Source organism: Scleropages formosus, chromosome 4 (assembly GCF_900964775.1).
Source record: "Scleropages formosus chromosome 4, fSclFor1.1, whole genome shotgun sequence".
Lineage (NCBI taxonomy): Eukaryota > Metazoa > Chordata > Actinopteri > Osteoglossiformes > Osteoglossidae > Scleropages > Scleropages formosus.
The window spans coordinates 36541579-36564724 of record NC_041809.1 but is presented as its reverse complement, the minus strand read 5'-3'; the positions used below and the strand labels follow the sequence as shown (position 1 = coordinate 36564724).

Here is a 23146-nt window from a genome sequence, read left to right as displayed (position 1 = left end):
AGTTCCCTATAAAGTCAGTAACACACCCAAATACTATACGAAACATGGTAAATGAAAGGCACAGCATCATTAGATGGTTTCTTGCGATGCTGTATTTTCCGAAAACACTGAACAATATAGGTCACAGGCTCCACAAATATACAATTAAAGTATTGTATGAAATCCCCCACTCCGCATGGGGGGGGACAGCATTCGCTATTCCGCACCGTCTCTGGAGCTCCGCACCAGCAAGAAGCATCATCGAATATGGAGAGATGCTGATCAGCCATTTCTGCAGCGTGTGCTACCATTATCGAGATAGATGTGACATGCCCAACGCGGAAACAGCAAAGCAAATCATTCTGTAAGCAAGGGCTGCCAAACGCTGCTCTGATCCAGCCTTCGACACAGGACATTTTCTCTGCCTTATAAACACGTCCGTCTGCAGCGGACCATTAAGCAAATGAACGGCAACAACAAGGCAAGAGGTTCAATCTGTGCTAATATTTAATTTTCAGATTTGGAAGATTGTCGCATCGCAGCGGTGATTCCTGGAGGAGCAGCGGTTTGGAGGTGTTGGCAGGGGAGGAGAATGGAGGATGGAGGACGGAGGCCAGAGGCCACTTCTGAACACCCTGATCACACTGTTCCCTCCTCTGCAGATCATGAAAAACACCCAGTGTCACAGCAAATGTAGAGTCTGGGCCCCTCTTACCACCAAAGTAGGTAACTTCCGGGGGGGAGGGGGGCAGCTGGTACTGTAGTGGTTAGAACTGCTGCCTTTGAACCCAATGGTTTTAGGTTCAAATCTCACCACCACGGGTTGGACCACGGTCCTGCTCTCCGGTGGGTCTGGGGTTCAAGTCCCGCTTGGAGTGCCTTGTGACGGACTGGCGTCCCGTTCTGGGTGTGTCCCCTCCCCATCTGGCCTTACGCCCTCTGTTACCGGGTAGGCTCCGGTTCCTCGTGACCCCGTATGGGACAAGCGGTTCTGAAAATGTATGTATGTATATATGTATGTATGTATCTCGCCACCACCTGTAGTATCCTACTTACCCTAAATTCCTCCAGTACAAATTACCCAGCTTGCATTTACTTAGCAGACACTTTTCTCCAAAGCAACTTCCAATGAACTCTATATGTAGTGTTATCAGCCCACACACCTTATTCACCGTGGTGACTTACACTGCTAGATACACTACTTACACTGGGTCACTCATCCATACATCAGTGGAACACACACTCTCTCTGTCACTCACACTATGGGTGAACCTGAACAGCATGTCTTTGGAGTGTGGGAGGAAACCAGAGCACCCGGAGGAAACCCACGCAGACACAGGGAGAACATGCCAACTCCACACAGACTGAGCGGGGATCGAACCTACGCTTTCCTACACCACCACAACACCCTATTGCTGTGCCACCCAGCAATATAAATGGGCAAATAACTGTAAATAGATTAACATTGTAAATCACTCTGGAGAAAAACATTAAATAAATGTAAAACGTGAGAATTGGGTACAGAATCAGAACACAAAGACATGGTTTTAATGAGCCATATGTACATAAAAGGTGGTATCCAATGAAGTAAAACCTTGTGAATATGCAAGTTAGCAGTAATATAACAAAACAATTACGAACCACACCTTTAAACCAGAAGCACAGATTTACAAAAAGGCTCTCAGTACCTCCTATCAATAATGGAAGGGCGAAAATTCACAGGGGGCCACTTATTGTTTTAATTATGGAAAAATGGCCAGTGCCAAGGAGAGAAATTAAAATGGTGCGCTTCTGTATCTCAGCCAAGGACTTTGTTTTTGCAATACACCAAAAAAAAAAAAAAAATTCAGTCAATAACTGTTAATGAATTTGTCTCCGTTTTCTGAAGTTCTTCGGAAAACTTTTGACTGTGCTGGTGCTCAGTGTTTGTACTCCTGTGTACAGTTTACCCGCTAGCCCTTCCGGAACAATTCGGCAGGTTGAGCAGAAGGCCAGCGAAGTGCACCGAACGGATTTTTTACCGCTGCTAGAAATAAACACGGAACAAGAGCTCCACCCAGCGGAGGGCAAATTAACTCCCTCCGGTGCCAATGGAGCCACAAGGGGCTGCAGAAGCGAAGGCGAAGTGAAATGAGCCTCTTTTCTGCCATCTGCAGAGATGGGCTACTGGAAAGCAGTTGTTTTAAAGCAAAAAAAAAATTATCGTTTAAAACTTTGATTGACTTTCAGCAGTTTGAGCATTTTACTCAGCAAGCAAAACACTCCTGCGTCATTCAGCCAATGAACACTGACCTTGTATCAACAGTGCACATGCTTTTCACTATGTGTATTGCAGCATCGAGAAAGTGGACGATGCCCATGGGAGCAGGACACCGAGAGAGGTGTTCGACACGAGTTTGGCGTTCCCCAAGCACTGAGGGTGGCTCTTCAGTTATTACATTATTACTGGTACCAGGTTACGTCTGCACTGGACGCTGGATGCTGGACGCTGGACGCCGGACGCCGTTCGTCTGGTTGCTCAAGGCTCCGTTTAGCAGCCAAATCACATCAGCATCATTAAGCAGAAAACAAAGTGAAAACAGGGTACTGTAGAGCGTGTGCCGAGAACAGAGACACCAGGCCCAGATCAGCGCGGGCGTTCACCGGTTTTCCAAGGCGCACGTCACCGAGCTCAGTGCAGGACTGCAGACGTGCTCCTGCCACCGCTCGAGGACCCCCAGCGTCCAGCACCCTCGCGCTCGGTGCGAAACGGCGGATGGCTCGGCGACGACCCTAACGCACCGTCATAAACGCCGGGAGGTAAAACCGAAACGCACCTTCTGCGCCGAAGCAGAAAAGAGGGGGAAACGAGCAATAAACGGCACAGGTCGCAGCATTACGAAGAAGCAGGAAGAATTTAAAAACAGCCGTGAGCGAAAGGTGTTTGTAACGCGGTGCCCTTCCAGCCCCCTTTTTGGCAGAACAACAGCTTCACACTGTTCCATTGTTTTCCCTCGCTGGTGGCGTCCTTGTTGACACAACTGTCCAGCGCAGACGTGTGTGCCAGGCTCCAGTGTGTCATCGCTTCCGGGAGGAGAAGAGAAGAGAGAGGAGAGGGGAAAAAAAAAAAAAAAAATCAATTCATTCAGGGACTCTTTCTACCCTCATCTCAGTCCTTCATCAAGATGAATCACATAATATCACCGAGTCGTCTTTATTCTTTTTTTTTTTGGCGTTCAATAAGTCAGAATATTACTTAGCTTCAATAATTCTCCTAAATCAAAATTTCTGCAAAAGCAGAAATTCATTTTGCCTGATTAAGAATGATTAGATAATTATCATTATCAGCATTAAGTTATCATGTAGAAATTAGACATATAAACCAATAAAAGACTAAGCGCGATCATAACTAGATGTAAAAAAAAAAAAAAAAAAAAAAAATTAAAATATGTACACTGGCTCCTCAATGCAGTGAATGTTCAGGTTATTATTAATTTTCAAAGAAAAATCTTTGTTCATTTTTGCAGTCACACCCCGTCAAACAATCATAATCAAAATTTTATGCAGCTCAAGGGTAAAAACGAAACAAAGTGAGAAGTCGTATACATCTCGCATTTATTTATTATAGCTGTGTTAAACATTTTCACAGAATTAGATTAATGGATCTCTGTATTATTGGCCTTTTATTGATTGTGTAGATGATACAGTTGAAATGGCCCCCCCCCCCCCACACACACACACACACACACACACACACACACACACACACACACACACACACACACACACACACACTTGTGGGAAAAATCGATCAGCAATCAGGACTGAACAGGAGGCTGGGAAATTATTCTTTTTTTTTTTTTTTTAATAATTTTAAAATAGTTTTTGTTACAATGTAACTTGTCACTAATAGCGTTAACACGTGTCCCAGTGCGCTGGACCGACGATGTCGGGTCCACGGTCCACCCAGACCACACCTGTAGCTTTCACCGCTTGTGACACCCTGGTAAAAGTAACTTTTCACCTATAAACAGGTTTTCAGTCCCGGCTGTGAGAAGCTGATGAACCGATGTATTTTGTTATGGTTCATCTCAGAAATTATCTGTATTCCTTACCTCATCATAGGTGGACGTCAAACACTTCATCCTCAAACGATGACTCCTTTTCTTCCTCTTTGATGACTAGGAGGGCAAAAAGCAGACAGATGTTTCTCCCAACATTCCCACTACAAACATACAAATCATATTAAAAATATTCAAATGAAACCACATTAAAAGCAAAGTGCAGACAAACATGTCCTAACGGCCCCTTGAGGGAAAAAAAAAAATTATAATAAAACCGCAGTCTGAGATGCAAAGGATCATCTGTAAAGCTACAAAATGCTGGTAAGGGTTGGTAAAGGTGTGTGTGAAGGATCAGACTCTCAACAAAAAAAAAAAAAAAACACACACTACAGCGTTAGAAGACAACAGGCTCAAAGTGTAGAGGAACATTCCGGAAAGGTACTAGATCCTCCTTTCAAGTGCGGAGCTTCAGCGCCACCTGGCTGAGGCCGCTGGGGTATTAAGGGGGGTGTGGGGGTGGGGGTACCTGTGTTCTGCACTGCGGAGGGGGGCTTCGCCGGCAGGGGGAAGCTGTAGGAGCGAGTGTGCTGGAAGGGGGGGCGTTCGTGGCTGATGCTCTTGGTCCGCTTGCGACACTCGACAGCCACGCTGCTCCGACAGGCCTTGTGGCAGTACACGCCGCAAGCTGTGTGAGTGTGTGTGTGCGTGAGAGAGAAAGAACACAAGAGAAATAGATACAGTATTAACCTGTGATCTATACAAGCTGCACTGCGGGAACAAATCAAACCTCAGTGGCGGTAAATAACATAGTAAATAAAGTAAACCAAAGTGAATCATTCGCTACGCTTTTAACTATTGTTCTCATCTTAATCCGCGAATAACATGTCACTACTGCTCTGTCAAACCTCTGCACCGCAGAGTAAAGAAAGAGGGCAGTGCGTCTTCAGTGTGCTTCTTCTTCTTCTTCTTCTTCTTCTACATTGACATGTTTTCGTTTATCAGACACTTTTCTCCAAAGCGACGAACATCTCATAGAAAATACAGTGTGTTCATTACATGATCAGGAAGAGACACTTAGATGCAAACGTGTGATTCTTAAGCGCACTTAATTTGTTTCCTTCCGCCATATGAACCAATGATCATCACTCGAGTAGCTGCATAAAGCTTTATCACAATATCGAGGATTCCTGATCATTTTTTTGAGATACATATAAACATTTACGTTACTTTACAGGAATGGCTGTGTAAAGGTTTATCTGGCAACCTCTTAAGGTTACAGAACATGAACATCTACACCTTACAAGAACTTAAGAGATGATGGGCGAAGTGAGTCTGGAAGAGATGAGTTTTAAGACTCTTTTTAAATGCGGACAGAGATTCAGCAGTTCTGAGTGACAGGGGAGGTCGTTCCACCACAACGGAAACTTTCTTTCTCTTCTCCTTCTTGTTCTTGCTCTTCTTCTTCTTGCTGAACAGGGTGTCTCGTTGGCCCTGTGGGACGACCGCTGTCCGCCCGCAGCGCCGCTCCACTTTGCCCTCAGCGAGCGGCACAGCGACCCTGCTGGATCGTGGCGAACCTGTCTGGCCTCCACCTCGTTTTACGCTCCGGATCACAAACAAATTGGCTGAGCATTTAGTGAAAACAAATAGATGGAAGGAGCAAAGCGGATGAGACAAGGAGGAGATGTCATGCGAGAGGCCTGCAGAGCGACTCCACTGCTGTGCCTTCCACAGTCGTCACCCAGCAGTCGAAAAATGGATCGATTTGGACGCCAAGCGTCTGCGTGCGCCAATGGGCTTCAGGCTCCGGGTTCTTCCACATCTCTCTGCTTTTCCTCACATTCTTGGTGTTTCTCACAGTCCGACGGCATTGCTGGTCTCCTTCCCCACGCAGCGCAGACGCACTTAGCAACGATGGAGCATCACAATTCTGGTAATTAATGACTCCGCACCGATTCCTGTTCCCCGTCGACGGCACAAACGGCTAAAATAATGAACAGGTAAAAACGGTACATTAATTACAAAAAATCTCGAAAACTCGAGATACAAGCAGGTGAACGGCTAGTAGCGCAGTAGTCGGAGCTGCTGCCTTTGGACAAGAAGGTCACCTGCTCAATTCCCACTGCCAGCTGTAGTACCCTTAAGCAAGGTACTTTACCCTAAATGACTCCTGTAAAATTAGCCAGGGGTATAAATGGGTAAATAATTGTAGGTGGATTGACATCACAAGTCATTTTGGAGAAAAGCGTCACGAATAGATGTAAGACAAGTTGACACCTCACTACAGAGCATTAGTGGGACCTCAGATGGCTGGAGGTGCCTGAAAACCGTACAAGCGTCAAAATCGTTAAAATCAAAATGGTCGGAAATTGGAAGTTCTGGAAAAAGTCCGAAACGGCATCATGATGACCTCAATGTGGTACCAATTTACTGTAGTTCATCATGAAGAGCAGCGGATATTTGTACAAATTACTTCAGGATCTCCGGTTAGAAGATGGTAAAAGCACCTGTTTCGGACTCTCTTCTCCGCCGATCTCACAGGTCATGGAAAACGTGTAAATATACACACGTACGCATGTGCAAACAAACAAACAAACAAACAAACAAACGCACAGAGTCCGAAGCCTCTTGTCCCGAGCGGGGTCATGGCGATCCGGAGCCTAATCCGGCAACACGGGGCGCAAGGCTGGAGGGGGAGGGGACACACCCGGGACAGGACACCAATCCATCGCAAGGCACCCCAAGCGGGACTCGAACAGAGAGAGGGATTCGGCCCGGCCCATTGCGCCACCGCGCCCCCCCAACGTGTAAATATTTATGTTTAATAATTGTGCCGCTGGAAATTGTGCAATAACGGAAAAAGCTTCGTGCAGCTACTCGTGTGACGTACACTGGTTCATACCGTGGTATGCGACAAACTGACTGTACTCTGGAATCATACGTCTGTATTTGAATCTCTCCTTTCAATGCGATGCACTTTTTGTTTTGTGAGAAATATAAAGCTGAATGACCGTGTAAGCTAGGCAGCACAGTGAGCAGCACTGCTGTCTCAGAGGGCCTGGGTGGCGCAAGAGAATGCGGGTTCGATCCCTGCTCAGTCTGTGTGGAGTTTGCATGTTCTCCCCTTGTCTGTGTGGGTTTCCTCCGGGTGCTCTGGTTTCCTCCCACACTCCAAAGACATGCTGTTCAGGTTCACCCAGAGTGTGTGAGTGACAGAGAGAGCGAGTGTGTGTTCCACTGATGTATGGATGAGCAACCCAGTGTAAGTAGTGTATCTAGCAGTGTAAGTTACCCTGGTGAATAAGGTGTGTGGGCTGATAACACTGCACAGAGTCCATTGGAAGTTGATTTGGAGAAAAGTGTCTGATAAATAAATGTAAACTGAAGGTGCAAGATGATGTTTAAAAGCTCTATTTCCTCACCTTTACATTTGTATCCATGCTTGTAAAACCCCCATATCTGAAAAGACAGATGAGAGTCAGCAAAACCACGGCAGCATCACAACCCCCGGAGGAGGGAACTGAACCAAAAGCGGGCCCTCGTTCGGCAGCCGGGCGACTCGGCGCGCTCTAACGCGGCTGGAGTGTTTTTCTCGCCACAAGCGTCACGTGACGAGAGGGGAACGTAGATATTGTGTTTGGCGAGAGGCCAACAGGAAACTGAAGGCAGGAAATACTTTAGCTGTTTTTCAGCGAGGCGCTTATCTTTTTGTTTTTCCCTCCTCGCGCTGACTCTATCAAAACACACCACGCGTCTCTCTCCATCCCTGCCCTCCCTCGGCCAAAGCGCTGACCTTTGACCTCCCCCCCTTTTTTTTTTAAACCCTCTCTAGGGCCATTTCCTTATTTGTGCGCAACTCCTGGCGATTCTGGGAAGTCAAACTTACTCCCTCGTTGCTGACAAGGGGGGGTGGGGGGGGAGAGCTTAATCAGTGTAAAAACACGGTTAGCAATGTCACATTTGTCAGCACCGTGGAGTCGGAGTCGCAGTCGGAAAAAATGTACCGACTCCGACTAAACGTCCCGTATGTGCCGGCGTGTAAGCGGACCCCCAAGAATTAGAGGCGTAATGCAGGTTTAGGCCGATATTCGCCAGATAAGTCGAATCCCCAAAATAACGTGCAACTATTAGGCGGGGCTGCGGGCTCGGAGTCGGAAGCAATTAGTGGGTCACTGGAGTCGGAGGTTTAGTGTCCCGACTCCGCAGCCCTGACGTTCGTACGCGTGAGGATAAAGGGCGTCTTCCGAGGAAAGTCGCCCTGGACTAGAAGCGGCGCAACGAGGAGACGGCCGGCGCTCACCAGGCCGGCGCAGTGGACGCAGAAGGTGGGCTTCACACAGGTGGTCTCTGCAAAGGTGTGGATGAAGCCCATCTTGCAGTTGAGCAGGGAACTGGCTTTCATGAAGTAATCGATCATCTCTTCTTTACTGATCCTGCCGTCCCTGCGGGAAAACGTCCTCCGAATAAGTTTCGCCGGACACCAGGGCGAAAATAAAGTAAAACATCCCGGCTGACACCGCAGACGACAGTCACGTAGGATGGATTTCATTTACCGAAAATACCTCCGGCAACAAGAATGCACTGTGCCGTCAGTGAGACTCATAATATGACATATAGTTTAACATTCAGCACTTACAGGTATGTTACATACTTACTACCTACAAGGTTAAACAAGATCAAACACATTTCAGGGGACAATTGGCAGCGTAGTGGTTACAGCTGCTACGTTTCGAGCCAAAGGTTGCAGGTTTGAATCCCACCTCCAGCTGTGGTACCCTGGAGCAGTGTGCTTACCCTAAATTGGCCTAGTAAAACTACTGAGATTGGTAAATAATTGTAAGCAGATCAGCATCATAAGTTACTTTGGAGAAAAGAGTTTGCGGAATGAAAAAATGTTGCAGAACATGTATTCATTATGCTACATACGTTTATATATAGGGTGTGTACTGTATATATACACACACAGAGACAGAGGCTGAGAGAAAGGGAGATGTAGACACCTCAGACAAAACAAGGGAAGAGAACAGAGGGAAAAAAAGCAGAAGATAATAAACACATCTGCGGAATAATTACTCAGCAAAAACTCACTGATCTGTATCTAGTTCTCCAAACTTGCTGAGATACGGGAAGTTGCTCCTAATGCTCTCAAATTCCTCCTGAGAGATGTGTCCATCCCCATCCGTGTCGAAATTTTTGAAGACTGACTAGAAAAGCGAAGCATAAGTCGTGAAGGTTCGACACCCCTCTCTGGGAGCAGGAGGGTCAAAGGGAGCGGAAATCCGCCGAGGACAAAATTCTCAATCCGCAAAAGAACGAAGGGCAATTGGCACAGAGCGAACTGGATCTCATAGAGACATGGGGGGGAAATGCATTTCAGAGGGAGAGAAAAAAAAAAAAGAAAAAAGAAAAAAACATTTACTGAAAACTGGATGTTTGCTCTTCTGAAACTCCTTAGTTATTCATAGTTCTCTTTGCAGGAGCAGAGAGCATTTTGTGTATTTATGAGTTTCCCCAAAACCCTGTTTAAGGAGACGCTCTGGCTAAGACCACTTAAGAGCCAATAAAGTTTCTTTCCCTGGAAACACATCTGCCATTTTCATACATCTTTAATAATGAAAACAGAAGAAGTGAAGAATACATTAGCGATAATTAAATCACAAATGAAAACCACTTATTCCACGTTTCATCATCAAAATCAGTCGCATATACAGCAAACTGGCTGGGAGGGGTGAGTAACGCGGGGCAGCCGGTCGCTCTGTGGTTAGAGCTGTGTCCTTTGGACCTGAAGGTTGCAGGTTCGATTCCCACCTCCAGCTATAATACCCATGAGCAAGGTACTTACCCTAAATTGAGCCTGTAAAATTACCCAGCTGTATAAATGGGGAAATAATTGGAAGCTGCTTTAGAGAAAAGTATCAGCTACCTGAATAAATGTAATATTTGACAACTATACTGTCAATGTCTGTCTGATTAGTTCACACTCTGAACATACACAGTTGAGGTATTCCACAGTTTCCTCTAGGAGCCCAAACTCTCTCAGCCACTGTTTGTCACTTGCTGATGGTTACCGATACCACGCCGAACCTAAACAGGACACCGCAAAGGAGCGGCAGGGCTTGTACCTCAACCATCTTTTCAATGTGCTTGCTGATGATGGCAGGGTCAGCTTTGGGCTTCACGGAAGACGCCCACTCATCGATCACAGAAGGCTGCTTCTCGCTACTAGAGCTGGAAGCCTGGCGCGAAGACAGAAAAACAAGGATGTGAGCTTGAGTTCTGCGCACTGACATGTAGCACGAGGGTTCTGATCGAAAACAGGAATGAGCCCTGTGCTGCTGCCACCTCCACCGCACTGGAAGTTCAACGTAGAGCAGGGGTGAGACGAGCCCAGAACAACACCTCCGTCCGCCTGGAAAAGAACACTGAATCCAGGTCGCCGACACTTTGTTCTTGGGTTTCTGTCCACCCCCACCCCCACTCCCAGGTACTCACAGCTGCCTTGGTGCTGCGGGGCTCCCTCTGTAGGGACAGCTGGTAGAGCTCCTCCTCTGTGTGGTACTGATCCAGCGACACCTGGCAGGATGTAAACACAGCAGAGGTATGAGCACTTGCACTCCCCACCCCCCACCCCACTGCGCTGCGCAGCTGAGGAAACGCCCCCCCCAACACCCATGAGGCTGGAGCCACGGAGACAAACCGTGAGTAGGTTCAGGAGGTCCGTGTTGGCCTCCATGCTGGGCGGCGTGCTCTGCACTAGCGCCAGCTCCTGCAGGATGGCATACAGCTGCCTGGTCTTGTTCAGGTTGACCTGCGTCTTCGCCGCGTCGGCCCAGTCGGGCAGGGCCACGTGCACGGCGATGAGGTCTTTGAGGTGCACGCCCAGGATCGGGAAGCGGAAGCCCGTGCACTCGGCGAAGCAGCGCCGGTACTGGCTGTAGTTCCCGCAGGACGTCACCAACTCCGTCAGGTTTCTGAACGTCTGGAAGGGAGAGCGGGGTCAACCGGCGAGTCGCACGCGGACCCAAAGTCAGACTGCCAAGCGTACGGCGTTTCCAAGATGGCGAGCCAAGAAAGACGTTACATCTTTGGCTATTTTCGCAGCTCGGATATTTACGGCAACTCGGATGGAGTTTCGGGGCAGAAGAGCCCCGAGGGACTCGGTCACGCAGCCTTCGGAGCTTCCGACTACGAGGAGACGTACGAGTGGAGTTTCACGCGAACGCAGAGAGACGTCCGCGCGGACAGCCTACCTTGCTGGCGTCGCCGCCGATGTGCGCTTGCGTGTCCTTGAGCCTAGAGATGGAGCTGTTGCTGAGGCCGCCAACCACCGCCATCAGCGTGTTGAAGTTCTGCAGCTGCAGCAGTCTCTGGCGCCGTGACGCAGGGCGACGGGTCCCGAAACCGAGAGGGAAGAGAAAGATTGTTTTTAATTGAAGAAAGAAGAGCAAAGAGCGGAGATTAAATTAAATTAAATGCCAGGGGATCAAAGGGAGTGGGACCGAGTGCCAAAGAGGGAACGACAAAGAGAAAGGAAGAGGACGATTTTCTCCCGAAAGGAACACGATTTGAAGGGAGACCTGGTCATGTGATTCTCCAGAGTACAACATTTTACTGGAGTAACCCTTCTTACTAAACACGTTTACATTTATTTATTTATTATTTGTATTTTTTTTATATATATATTATTTATTTATTTATAAATAAAGTCAAACTCAACACATTCTCATTTAATCGCTGTATTTCCACAATATTTGCTTTTTTTTTTTAAAATTAAATAAATCAAGCTAATATCCACAGGTATTGCACATTTACATTTTTTCCATTTAGCATAGAGACATAAAACATATACGATGTAGCGTCTCGCTGACACCTTTTTCCAAGGAGACTCTACGACGCTCAGATGCACCAGAGGAATGCGACACACACACACACACACACACACACACACACACACACACACACACACACACACGACAGCCAATTGAAAGTCACCGGTTCATGTGAAATTCATCTTTGGACCGCAGGAGGAAACCAGAGCACTTGGAGGAACACAGAGGGAGAATGCACACTCCACACAGATCAAGCGGGGACCAAACCTACATCCGATCGCACAGCCTAGGTGCCGTGAGGCAGCAGCACTACCTGCTGCTCCACCATTCCTTGCATTCGGGAAGTTCTCATTGCCCTGCGTGCCAGAATTTCTTAAATAAACAGTCTATTCTTTGGGGGGGGTAGGATGTCAGTATAAATAGAAGAGATTAACTTGCTACTAAGTGAACTATTCAAGGCAGGGAAATTGTTTTAATGAAAATAAGCAGACACACAGGCCAGCGGAGATTCAGTTCAACGTGCCTCCTTCACACCATTTACTCCAACGGTACCAGAAACCTTTCGGCACTTGGAATTATGTCATGATGCGCATTTTCAGTTTTTAGCTCCTTAAGCTCGATCCCCGTTACAAAGTCCGCGCCCTTAACCGTCACGCCTCCCAGTAGGCTGGTGATGCTCACCTGGGCCACCGTGATGAAGTGAGTGACGACCTGGGCCCTCTGTGGTGCCGTGGGTTTGCTCAGGACCATGAGCTGGATCCACTGGGACACGCTGTTGAAGAGGGTGATGAAGCGCTCCAGGATGGGGTTGTCCACAGTGCAACCGTGCATCACGAAACTGTGGTAGTCCTGGAACTGAGGACCCAGGAAGGTGGATCAGACAACCCAGCAAAAGGATACGGATGAAGCCTGGCGACACCCGTCCCCCCCTGCAAAACACACCAGGATCTTGCAGAAAGACTTGTACTCCAGGTAAGTGAGGTGCTCTGCCAGTTCGCTGGCATCCAGATGGTCGAAGAGAAGAGACATCTTCCTTTTCTTGGTGACGGCGCTGCCCAGCCTGGTAACCTGTCGCTTCCACTCATATGATGGCCTGGAGAAGGCAGAACCGCAGCCTTGGATGTTTGGCGGCAGCAGTTTGGCTCACTCTTAAGCACAGCTGCCAACCCTTCCTATTTCGCGCGGTGAAATGAACACTGGAAACACAACAATTTCACACCTGGATTTAAAAAAAGCTAAAAGAAGAGGTGGCGACAGGCTGGGAGACACTTACACACTGTCAATGTCAATGAGCTGACTTTGGAGCTCATGTCCCTCCTGGACCAGAACATCCTTCAGCCCTTTGATCTGCTCCGCCAGCTCTGGGTTCAGATCAAACTCTGCAGGAAATTCCGAGATCCAGTACCTACAGGGGTAAAAAAAGAGACTCTTGGGTAGTTTACTGTGCTTTCACTAAACCTACTGAATTTTGTGTCAAAGGGTTGTTACAGATACGTTTGAGGATGACGGCCTTCGTGGTTTGAGCACCATTCAGTATGACGAAAGCGTTCCACTGGGATGTTTGAACGTTTACTTGTTTATATTTCAAAACTGATCTATGTTTGTGTGTTTGGGGAACACTTTTGTGCATCTGTTCACACACACACACACACACACACACACACACACACAGTGCCAATACAAACATGGACATGAGAGTGTGAGAGAAGTTCCAGAACATAGTGTCCCAGTAATTATTTGCCAGTTTCTTCTTACCTGACCAAGTGGCAAATTTTTGCCCTGTAACTCACAGAGCAGCTTCCCTCCTGTGACCTGTTTTGTAGTTGAGGAACATCGTGGCTCGTGCATTTAGATTTGATCCAACAATGATCAACGATGACAAACAATGACCTCAGAAACTCTCCTAGGAGCGAGAGCGCAACTTCTCTGCCGAGCCAAGGCTCGTTGTTGGCCGTAACCCCAAGTTTACATCGAGGCTACAGTTCAGGCACTGGACCATCTCAACGGTGGTGAAGGATACTTGAGGAGGAGCCTCTTGGCCAGCTCTGTTGAGGGGAGATACCAGGGGTGCATCATGAGGAACATGCGCACTTGAGATGCCTCCTGCAGGGTGCCGTCCTCACCTGAAAGAACACGTATTGCGCTCAAAGCAGCTGCCGTTGACATCGGGTTGCGGCCGAACATCTCAAAACAACACTTTCAAATCTTCTCAGAGGTCACAGCCAACATCCAGTGCTTTACTGAGACATTAATGGGAGAGCCGCTCCCTCGTTAGAGCAACGACGTGGACGTGGAGATCTAAGAGCGCTGCAAGAGCAGTTGTATGAAGGCTGCAGCCAGAGAACGGGGTCGAAAGCGACGGAGAATCCAGGGCGCGAAGCACTGACCAAAGGCCCCGATGCAGGCTTCCACCAGCTCTTCCACTGGCGCCGACTGCTCCGCCCAAACAGCCGCCATGGTCCTCTCGGTGTCGGTCCTGCACTCCTCCTCTTTCTGAGTTTTCATTCCCGTGGGTTCGCCGCTCTCCTCAGCTTGAACCCCGGCCCGCCTTTAAAAACACAGGAGGCACCACAAAAATAAGAGCCCATTCTAAAGAAATGAGGTCATTTCTACAGTTGTGGGACTTGGGCTCAAGAGGATGCCTTAAAATAAAGCGTCCATCAGAGTGGCAGCAAGACCCGATAACTGCCTTGGCTTTTTGGAACCCACCGCCTGTGTGTTCACCATGACTCTGCATTTCAGAAAGTTTACTGTGGGTCCTTCAGACCTTGAGGAACGCTACCAGTTCCACTTAACTTGGAGTGTGCCAGAAGCGAATACACACACACACACACGTGTCCCAAGCGGGGTCGCGGCGAGCCGGAGCCTAACCCGGTAACACAGGGAGCAAGGCTGGAGGGGGAGGGGACACAGCCAGGACAAGATGTCAGTCTGTCACAAGGCACCCCAAACGGGACTCGAACCCCAAACCCACCGGAAAGCAGGACCCGGCCAAACCGGCTGCTCCACCGCACCCCCCTCAAGCGAATATAAAGAAAACTAATCTTCATTACTTCCTTAATTTATGGTTTTATGATGACAGCATAAAATACATTAAATTTATTTATTTAGCAAACGCTTCTGTCCAAAGCGACTTCCAATGAACTCTATGTAATGCTATCAGCCCACACACTGTATTCACCGTGTGACTTACACTGCTAGAGACACTACTTACACTGGGTCACTCATTCATACATCATCGTCCACCTAACCTTAAATACACAAACATACACTACATACACTTGTACTGCTGGATAAAAACTTTTTAAAAGCTATTTATGGGGGCAGCTGGTGGCACAGTGGTTAGAGATGCTGCCTTTGAATCCAAAGGTTGCCAGTTCATTTCATAAAGCTCAACATCTAAAGTAAATACCTTACTCAGGGGTAGCACAACTACAGCGGGAGTCGAACCTGCAACCTTTGGGTCCAAAGACAGCGCCACTAGGGTACCAGCCGCCCCAGGGTGCATACACTGCGCTGGTGGAAGTGTATCGAGGATTACTTCTTGTACAGGATGGTTTTTGTGGTCTTGCATGTTCGAGCACATTGAACAACTCTTTGCTCGCAATGCGTTTTCCCTCTTTCTCTGCTCTTTTAAGCATCAGAAAAGAATTCAGTGTAACGCAGAACTGAAAACTGATCACGGTAAACAAGCTAAAGCACAGGAAATACAGTGTAAAAACGTGAATTCACTCACTGCACCTTCAGAGTCTCCGGCATCTCACACACATTTAGGAAGTCTTATATTAGAAAGAAAGAGGTATATTTGTGAAAACCTTAGTGTAAGAAGAGCTTTCAGAGGGACTCGCCGTCCAAATCTGTAAGAACAAAGACACAGGGACCCATGTCTAATTCTGTGACACTCTCACACTCTGTCACTGGGTCACAGACCTGAGCGCGACACAAAACACGAGTAAACCTAACCGACACGGTATGCAAATTAGTGTTTTTCACACAGCATGATGACTAAACGCTGAAACACGGGCTGCACTACGGGTAGGAGAACAGCAGTACACTACACTTCAAGTAAATGTAGCAAATAAAACCTGTGATCACCCAACCCCCCCGACACAAACACACATACATATATACAGTTTTGCTCTGGCTTATGCTGGTTCATACAGCACAGCAATAAAAACTGTTACTCAACAACTTGGCATAAAGCAATAACTTGTGACATATGTGACACAAATGTTCCGCGGTCACTTCTCACACCAAAGCACCTTGTTCTGATGGGTTTTATTTGCTGTGCAGTTATCTGGGGACTGAACACATCACATCATTCTAACCACGATGGGGGGGGGGGGGGGGGGGGGGGGTTACCCAGAGATCAATGTGGGTTTTGAATGACCTACTGAACCTCACTGGGATTAATAACCCCATAGCCGTCAACTGTTGAAAAACAGACACTGAAAAATTTAAGGAAGGAAATCTAGAACTTTCTTTCTTATGTCTTGTAACCAAGGACTTATGGCATCTATTTAAAGTCTATATCATAATTTATTAGTATAGTAATTATTAGTACATATTCATTTTTATCATTATTTTATGCATGTAGTATACAGACTCAGAGCAGAGCGAGTGCTACGTTCAAGGCCGATACTGACATTTAAAAATACAGAACAGAATATTGGAAAAAAAAAAATTTAAATACACCACGATAAATTTCTCAGAAACCAAATGGCTGGTTTTCTTTTAAAACCGAGCGTGATGAAAAAAAGAAAAAAACTCCTAGGTTCACAAGTGTGGTGGAGGGAAGGAGGCGAATCCTCTGCGTGGAATTTCCCTTTGCCACCTTAATGTCACCTCGTTCAACAACAGAGGTGACTCGCGCGCAAAGAGGGATTTTCGAGTCAAATCGCACGGGTTTCCTTTCCCCCTCCCTCTACTGCGAGCATCATTTTCATATTTTCCATATTTCGCACGCCCGGCTCTCCCTCTTTGTGTCCCTTTGATCTCGGCAGCATTCGAGAGGCTAAAAACCGGCTTCCCTCCTACTTTTTCCTGGGAAGCGGACGAGATGAGCGCGGCACAAGCGTGTCACGACGCAGCACACCCACCTCGGGGGGTCCTTTTGTTGAGCGGTGGGCGGACGTGCTCAAATACAGGCCCCGGGGTCCTCCTGTCACCCCCCGGCAGAGCTGCCGGGAATAGCTCTCAAACACCTCTTTGTTGTCAGGGTAATGGCGTAGTGCCGCGCTACCGGAACACGACACCCGGGCCCGTGATGCTGGGGGATCTTAAACACAGCAGGAAGCATTAAAGGTGAACTTGGAGCAGATCTAGGACACGCCGCTCCTACAGCTTCTCCGTCCTGCGTATCTGCGATGGAGTCCACGGCAGAAAGCCTCCCATCGCCATCACCCAGCGTGCTTCCATCGTCATCCTCCATTGAAATCTCCTATCATCTCCCTTCACCGTAATCCATTGTACCCCATTACCACTGCTCACCGTCCCATCACCCATTGTCCCCCCATCATCGCCCTTCACCGTAACCCATCGTCTGTCTTCGCCATCACTCACCGTCTTCCATTGCTGTCCTGTCACCCTTCGCCGTCACCTATCGTCTCCCATTACTGTCACACATCACCCCCCGTTTCCATCACAAATCATCCCTCATTGGCATCACCCATTGTGGTCACCCATCGTCCCCCACTGAAGTGTCCCATCACCTTTCGTCGCTGTTCCCCATAGTCTCCCTTCGCCATCACCCATCGTGCCCCGTCACCTATTGTCCCCGTTACCATCACTCACCCGTCACCCATCATCCCCCATCATTATCACCCATTGTCCCCCATAGTCTCCCTTCGCCATCACCCATCGTGCCCCGTCACCTATTGTCCCCGTTACCATTACTCACCCGTCACCCATCATCCCCCATCATTATCACCCATTGTCCCCCATCGTTTCCCTTCGCCATCACTCATTGTCCTCCGTCTCCGTCAGCCTTCATCTCCCATCATCGTCACTCATCACGCCCCTTTGCCATCACCCATTGTCTCCCATCGTTGTCACCGCTCTGCCAGCATAGACTGGCACCACTTCCACTGAAGGAAATTCCGAAACATGGAGAGAAGACCCAGAAGCCCAACTCCCAAGACGCTGGGCTTTCAAAGAACCCCTGTTCGAAATCTCCGAGGCCGACAAAGAGGTCATCATTTTGGTCTCTTCTGCTCTAGCCCTCATTACCGTCAGCTCGTTGTGATGGCTCTACGCTCCAGGGTGTGTGCGTTTGGTGCCAAAAGGTACTCAGCTCAACACTCCTCACCAGCCTGTAGATTTTCTTGCTCCTCCAACAAGTGACACTGTTTCCACAGCGGGGAGATACCCGAGGAGCGGTAAATAACATGTAAACTGTTCCTTTACGACCAAAGCCATGTGGTAATTTTGTGCCTAGAGTAACACCACTGATCCCCTTGCTCTTCACGAGAGGAATCAGGGACCGAAGGTATCCGTGTTGCACTTTTACTGCTGAGTCAGTGTAACTTTACAGTCAGACATAAGCGGTGAGGCTCGAACCCTGGTCCCAGTGCTGGGGACAGACCCTTCACCTGCCAAGCTCTTCGGGGTACTAAGGCAGCTTTCCTTTCCTTTCCATTTGAGCCCTTTAGATTTTCTACTGGGGGTGAAGGTGCCACCGCAGCACCACCTTCAAGGGCACCTGGAGGTCGGTGGTGTTTCCAGTTGAGGAAGGAAACAAGAGTCGTGAGAAATGTCCAACGTGGCCCTTTAACGTACTGTATTTCCATGTCAACGAGAGGGAATCGAGCTGCAGTGAAACAACGTCTAAATCTGCTCCATGCTGTGTATTGACTATATTTAGTAAACGGCGACAAATCGTCTGAAGTTTGAAAAAGAGGAAAAGAAAAGTCACGATATGAACGCAGGCTCTATGTTCTGTAAACGGGCAACGTTCTCTAACCGTGTAACACAGCTCGATTTCTCGGCACGCCCGACATCTTTCAACCGCACTTGTGGCTTGTGACCGTGGCTCTGGGTACGAGCGCCCGCGTGCAACATCAAGCGGTACAATGACATTATCATGAAAAAGGCTGAGTGACCTTTCATCTATTTTTAGCAACAAAACACAGGTAACAAACTTTCATAACTGCTTTCTACAAACCGGCCTCCAGCAGCTTCTCCCCTATTGAAGGATGAGCCCAAAATTGTCAACAGTTCAAAGGTCAGTTCTTCCATCTAAACACCAAAAAACAGATGCCTTCTCCAAATGACCTGTTGCGCAACCTTGTCCCGGGCTGTTATTAGTCATTATTACTGTTATCATCACCATCATCCCTGCCGTTGTTGTCGACACTCCTGAATTTCCCGACGCACAGCGCCGCTGTATTAAATCCCAGATTGTCGATTACAACATCTGGACCAAATTCATCAAGAAAGATAAATTTTAAAACTCCTAAACAGCAGCTATTGGGTATTTAAGAAATGCTTAATATGTTGCTGTTCTTAATCTCTCCATATACCTAATGCTAACAAAAGATTAACTTAATAGGTAAATTAATTCAAATCTCAAATGTATATGAGTCTCAGAAAAAAGAGGAGGGTAAAATACTAGTTTCACCAAAGCAACACGTATGTTACCTACAGTACAGCAGAACAACAGCTACTCTACACTTACAGATGGCTTGTATTGCTCATTAACTAAGATTTATCCAATTATCATTATTATAAACCATTTCATGCTTAGAAACGTTTGCCAGTTTATTATTTAATTGCATTCGCTTCACATCACAGACACACAGTTTTCCTGGGTGCTACGGATTCTAACACTGCCAGATAGAAGAGGTGTACTGTTACCATGGAGACCAAAGTGGAGACAGTGATGTTACAAGTAGCCAGAAGACTGTTAACATTGTAAATGCAGGACAAATCGGTCAACAACAATTTTGCTTCCTCAACAGTTTCAACTTTGTTTCTGGATTAGTCTATTAGTGCATCTAGAAGTTAGAAAGAAATAGAGTAATAAAAAATAGTCAAAGAAATCTGTCTTATTATAGCTCAGCTTCTGACCCATAAATATCGAAGTTCATCTGCGTAAAATGTTTGCTGCCTGTTATTTAGGGCTAAAAGTGACTTCTGGGGGACAAAAGAGCTCAAAAATCCCAGCTGTTTTGTACACTGAGGAAACAGTGTATTATTTTCATTTTCAATGTATTCACCTACTTTCTTTCACACGCTTCAAACAGCAGTAGAAACATGTTTTTAAACGAAAAAAAGGGCAGGTGTGTAGATATGTGCTGCTTTACTGGTCATGCAACTCAAGGCTGCTTCCACCCTTCCTGGATCAGAGGAACACACCCTAAAGGAAGACATTTAGCAATTTGTTGCAACACCGCAGGCTATTTCACAAAACCCAGCTTGCCTCCTCATTTCTCACAAATCATCATTATCAAAGTTGTCCTGTAACAGTAGAGTTTTAAAACATTCGGTGGAACAGCCCTGAGAAACCATCAGCTTCGTAGGGTGAACATAACAAGGAGAAGATTAGTAATGCGACAGCTGAGCCTCTGGGTTCACAATGAAAATGTTACCTTGTATTTTGACTCATTGTTAAATGAAGTGTAAATATTCTCATACCTCATTTCCATAAGCAAGACCCATAATCTACAGTGGCTACAGGCAAATGTATTATTATTACGATTATTAGTACTGATGTTGCTGTTATGATCACTAGTATTAGTAGTACTCATATTGAATTGAAGACTTTGTCATTGTACTGCTGTGCAAAACAACAAAATTATAATGATATTCCCTTAGTTCTTCAGACAACAACATAAAATGCAAACACAAATATAAAAACAAAAAATTAAACAATTTAAACAAAATAATAGAGTAAAACAAACTTTGTGTTTGATCATGTTGCTGCTGTTGTCATTTATTCAGCTGTGTCCTCGGCATCAGATAGGAAACTTTACAATGATTTACCCATTTAGGCACCAGAGAAACTTTTACTGTATCAGTTGAGGGTAAGTCCAACAGTAGGAGTGGGATTCGAACCGATGACCTCCAGATAACAAGGTGCCCTTAGTTAATGTGAAAGTGTTGCTGATTTTGTACCCGAGGTGAAGACTAAAGATTCTGGTGTTTTGCCCCAGGAGGCGCGAGTGCTAAAAAAAGTCACTTTGGATACTAGGAACTCCAGAGGAATAAAGTGTATCTGAACACAGGGAACACGTGTGCAACAACAGACACATTTATTGATCAGTCTCTAATAAAGAGTCAACAGAGCTACAGTTATGAGAATAAAACACAGTTTTGTCAAAGGAGAAACCTGCCTTCTAACCTCTCCTTTCCAGAGCAAAGGGACTCCTTACAGTTTCCACCTTGTCTGAAATGCAGTGTACTGTACACTACCAGCAAATATTCCCACACATGATCACAAACATGGTTTCCCCGGGCGCTCCGGTTTCCGCCCACAGTCCAAACATACGCGTTTCAGGTTACTTGGTGACTCTAAATTGAGTGTGTGTGTGTGTGTGTGTGTGTGTGTCTCTACCACATGATGGACAGGAGTCCGTCCAAGGGGCACCCTTGACTACACCCCCCAATGGTGATTCCAGGATAGGCTCCGGACCTCCACGATCCCGAAACGAGGTTAACAAAATCGAGTCACACATTACGAATAGGGTTTATGCCGCGAAAAGACGAGAGCTGAAATATGTGTGAAGAGAGCAGAAGCAGCGCGGTGTGTAACACGGGCCGTGTGTGCGCGCGCACGTCTCTCTCGTTTACTTGAGGTCTTAAATACCGACATCCTTCGCAAAACACACGCACACGCACGAAGTTTGGAAGACATCGCATGATAAAAGACTATGCACGACGTCCTCCTTCGCTTACCACGTTTACCCTGCTGATGCGGTACTGAGTTACGGACGGGGTAGTCGGTAGAGACGGAACACACGTGGAGCAGTTCGCCGCGTGTGTGTGTGTGTGTGTGTGTGTGTGTGTGTGTGTGTGTGAGAGAGAGAGAGATAGAGAGAGAGAGAGAGAGCACAGCTGCAGTGTGCTGGGGAGGAACGAAACACACTGTAAAAAGTCACCTTACTTACCTAATATGGCTTAATTAATATCCTCGATCCGACACCATCCACGTTGCCGTTGGTTCAACAACAGTCCCGTTTTGTCGTTTCGGTGCAAACGTGTTTTTTTCGGAAGAGGAGATTGATTTTCTTATTATTATTATTATTGTTGTTGTTGTTGTTGTTATTAGTCGAGCTGCGCAGAGACGTGTCCACCGCGAACCGACAACTGCAAAGACTGAAACAAGAGCACAGACGGAACTCAAGTGTGTGTGTGTTTAAGTCAGTGAGAGAGAGAGAGAGAGAGAGAGAGAGAGAGAGAACGTGTGTGCGCGCGCCTCTGAGAGCGAGTCTCGTGACAGAGAGTGTGTGTGGGGGGCAGAGAGAGAGAGAGAGAGAGAGAGAGAGAGAGAGAGAGAGACCCCTGTCCACAGAGCTGTTAGAACAAGTTGTTCACTTGTGACATTCTGATTTCACTTCTGCTCTCTTTCACCGTTGTTTTTAACCTTGTTTTACCTTGCCTGTCTCTGGAGCTCTGCCCAAGCAAGCTTGGACAGGCAGGGTAAAAACAGGGTTACAGAGCAGAAGTGGAGTGTTTGTGTGAGTGAGGGAGGTACACTTTTACTGTGGTATGCAAAAAACACTGGACTAGAGTCTAAAAACAGCAGTACGCTTACTGTACCACATTGAGCTCCTGTTGGCAGCGTAACTGCGGAGGGCTGGAGAGCACCGGCCTCGTGGGGGGTTCGAACCCTGACCGTGGCGCACGAGCACTGCGCCAGGTTCCTTCGTTTACCCCACAGCAAACAGAGTGCCGGTGATACTGGGGTAACTTTTAGGGGAGCAATTTACGGGAAGTGCTTCATTCGATCCTACTACCCTTTGGCCATTCAAACCCACTTCCTCTGCTTTCAAGTCAGCGGCTCTAACCACCACCACCTCTGTAAAAAAAAAAATTCACGGTATGGTCGTAAATGTAGTAAAAATGTACAAACCTCCTTTGCAGAGAAGTTGGGACACTTTCTAAAAATACAACAGAACTAAAAACTAATCTGTTGAATCACTTGAACCCTTAAGAGACAAAAGGACAAAAAAAGAGTCAGTGTTCTCACTGATGAACTTAATTCTATTTGTTAAATATAAACAAAGTTAGAAATTGATGCCTGCAACACACTCAAAAAAAGTTGGGACAGAGGCCTGTTTACCACTGGGTCACATC

The 23146-nt window shown here is 47.1% G+C and overlaps 1 protein-coding gene across 1 annotated transcript; it reads right to left on the bottom strand.

Moving 5' to 3' along the window:
• Nucleotides 1-1776: 1776 nt before the first annotated feature.
• Nucleotides 1777-22231, bottom strand: LOC108934392 (RAS guanyl-releasing protein 2-like). Its single transcript, XM_018752132.2, has 17 exons — nt 21958-22231; nt 14239-14399; nt 13872-13974; nt 13607-13663; nt 13125-13256; nt 12794-12944; nt 12533-12706; nt 11273-11389; nt 10720-11001; nt 10515-10595; nt 10145-10258; nt 9111-9226; nt 8323-8464; nt 7445-7481; nt 4549-4707; nt 4074-4139; nt 1777-3042 (listed from the first exon to the last, which is right to left on the bottom strand). Exons 2-16 carry the CDS (start codon nt 14354-14356, stop codon nt 4078-4080), a joined length of 1845 nt encoding a protein of 614 aa, XP_018607648.1. The 5' UTR covers nt 14357-14399; nt 21958-22231; the 3' UTR covers nt 1777-3042; nt 4074-4077.
• Between the last annotated feature and the right edge of the window lie 915 nt (nt 22232-23146).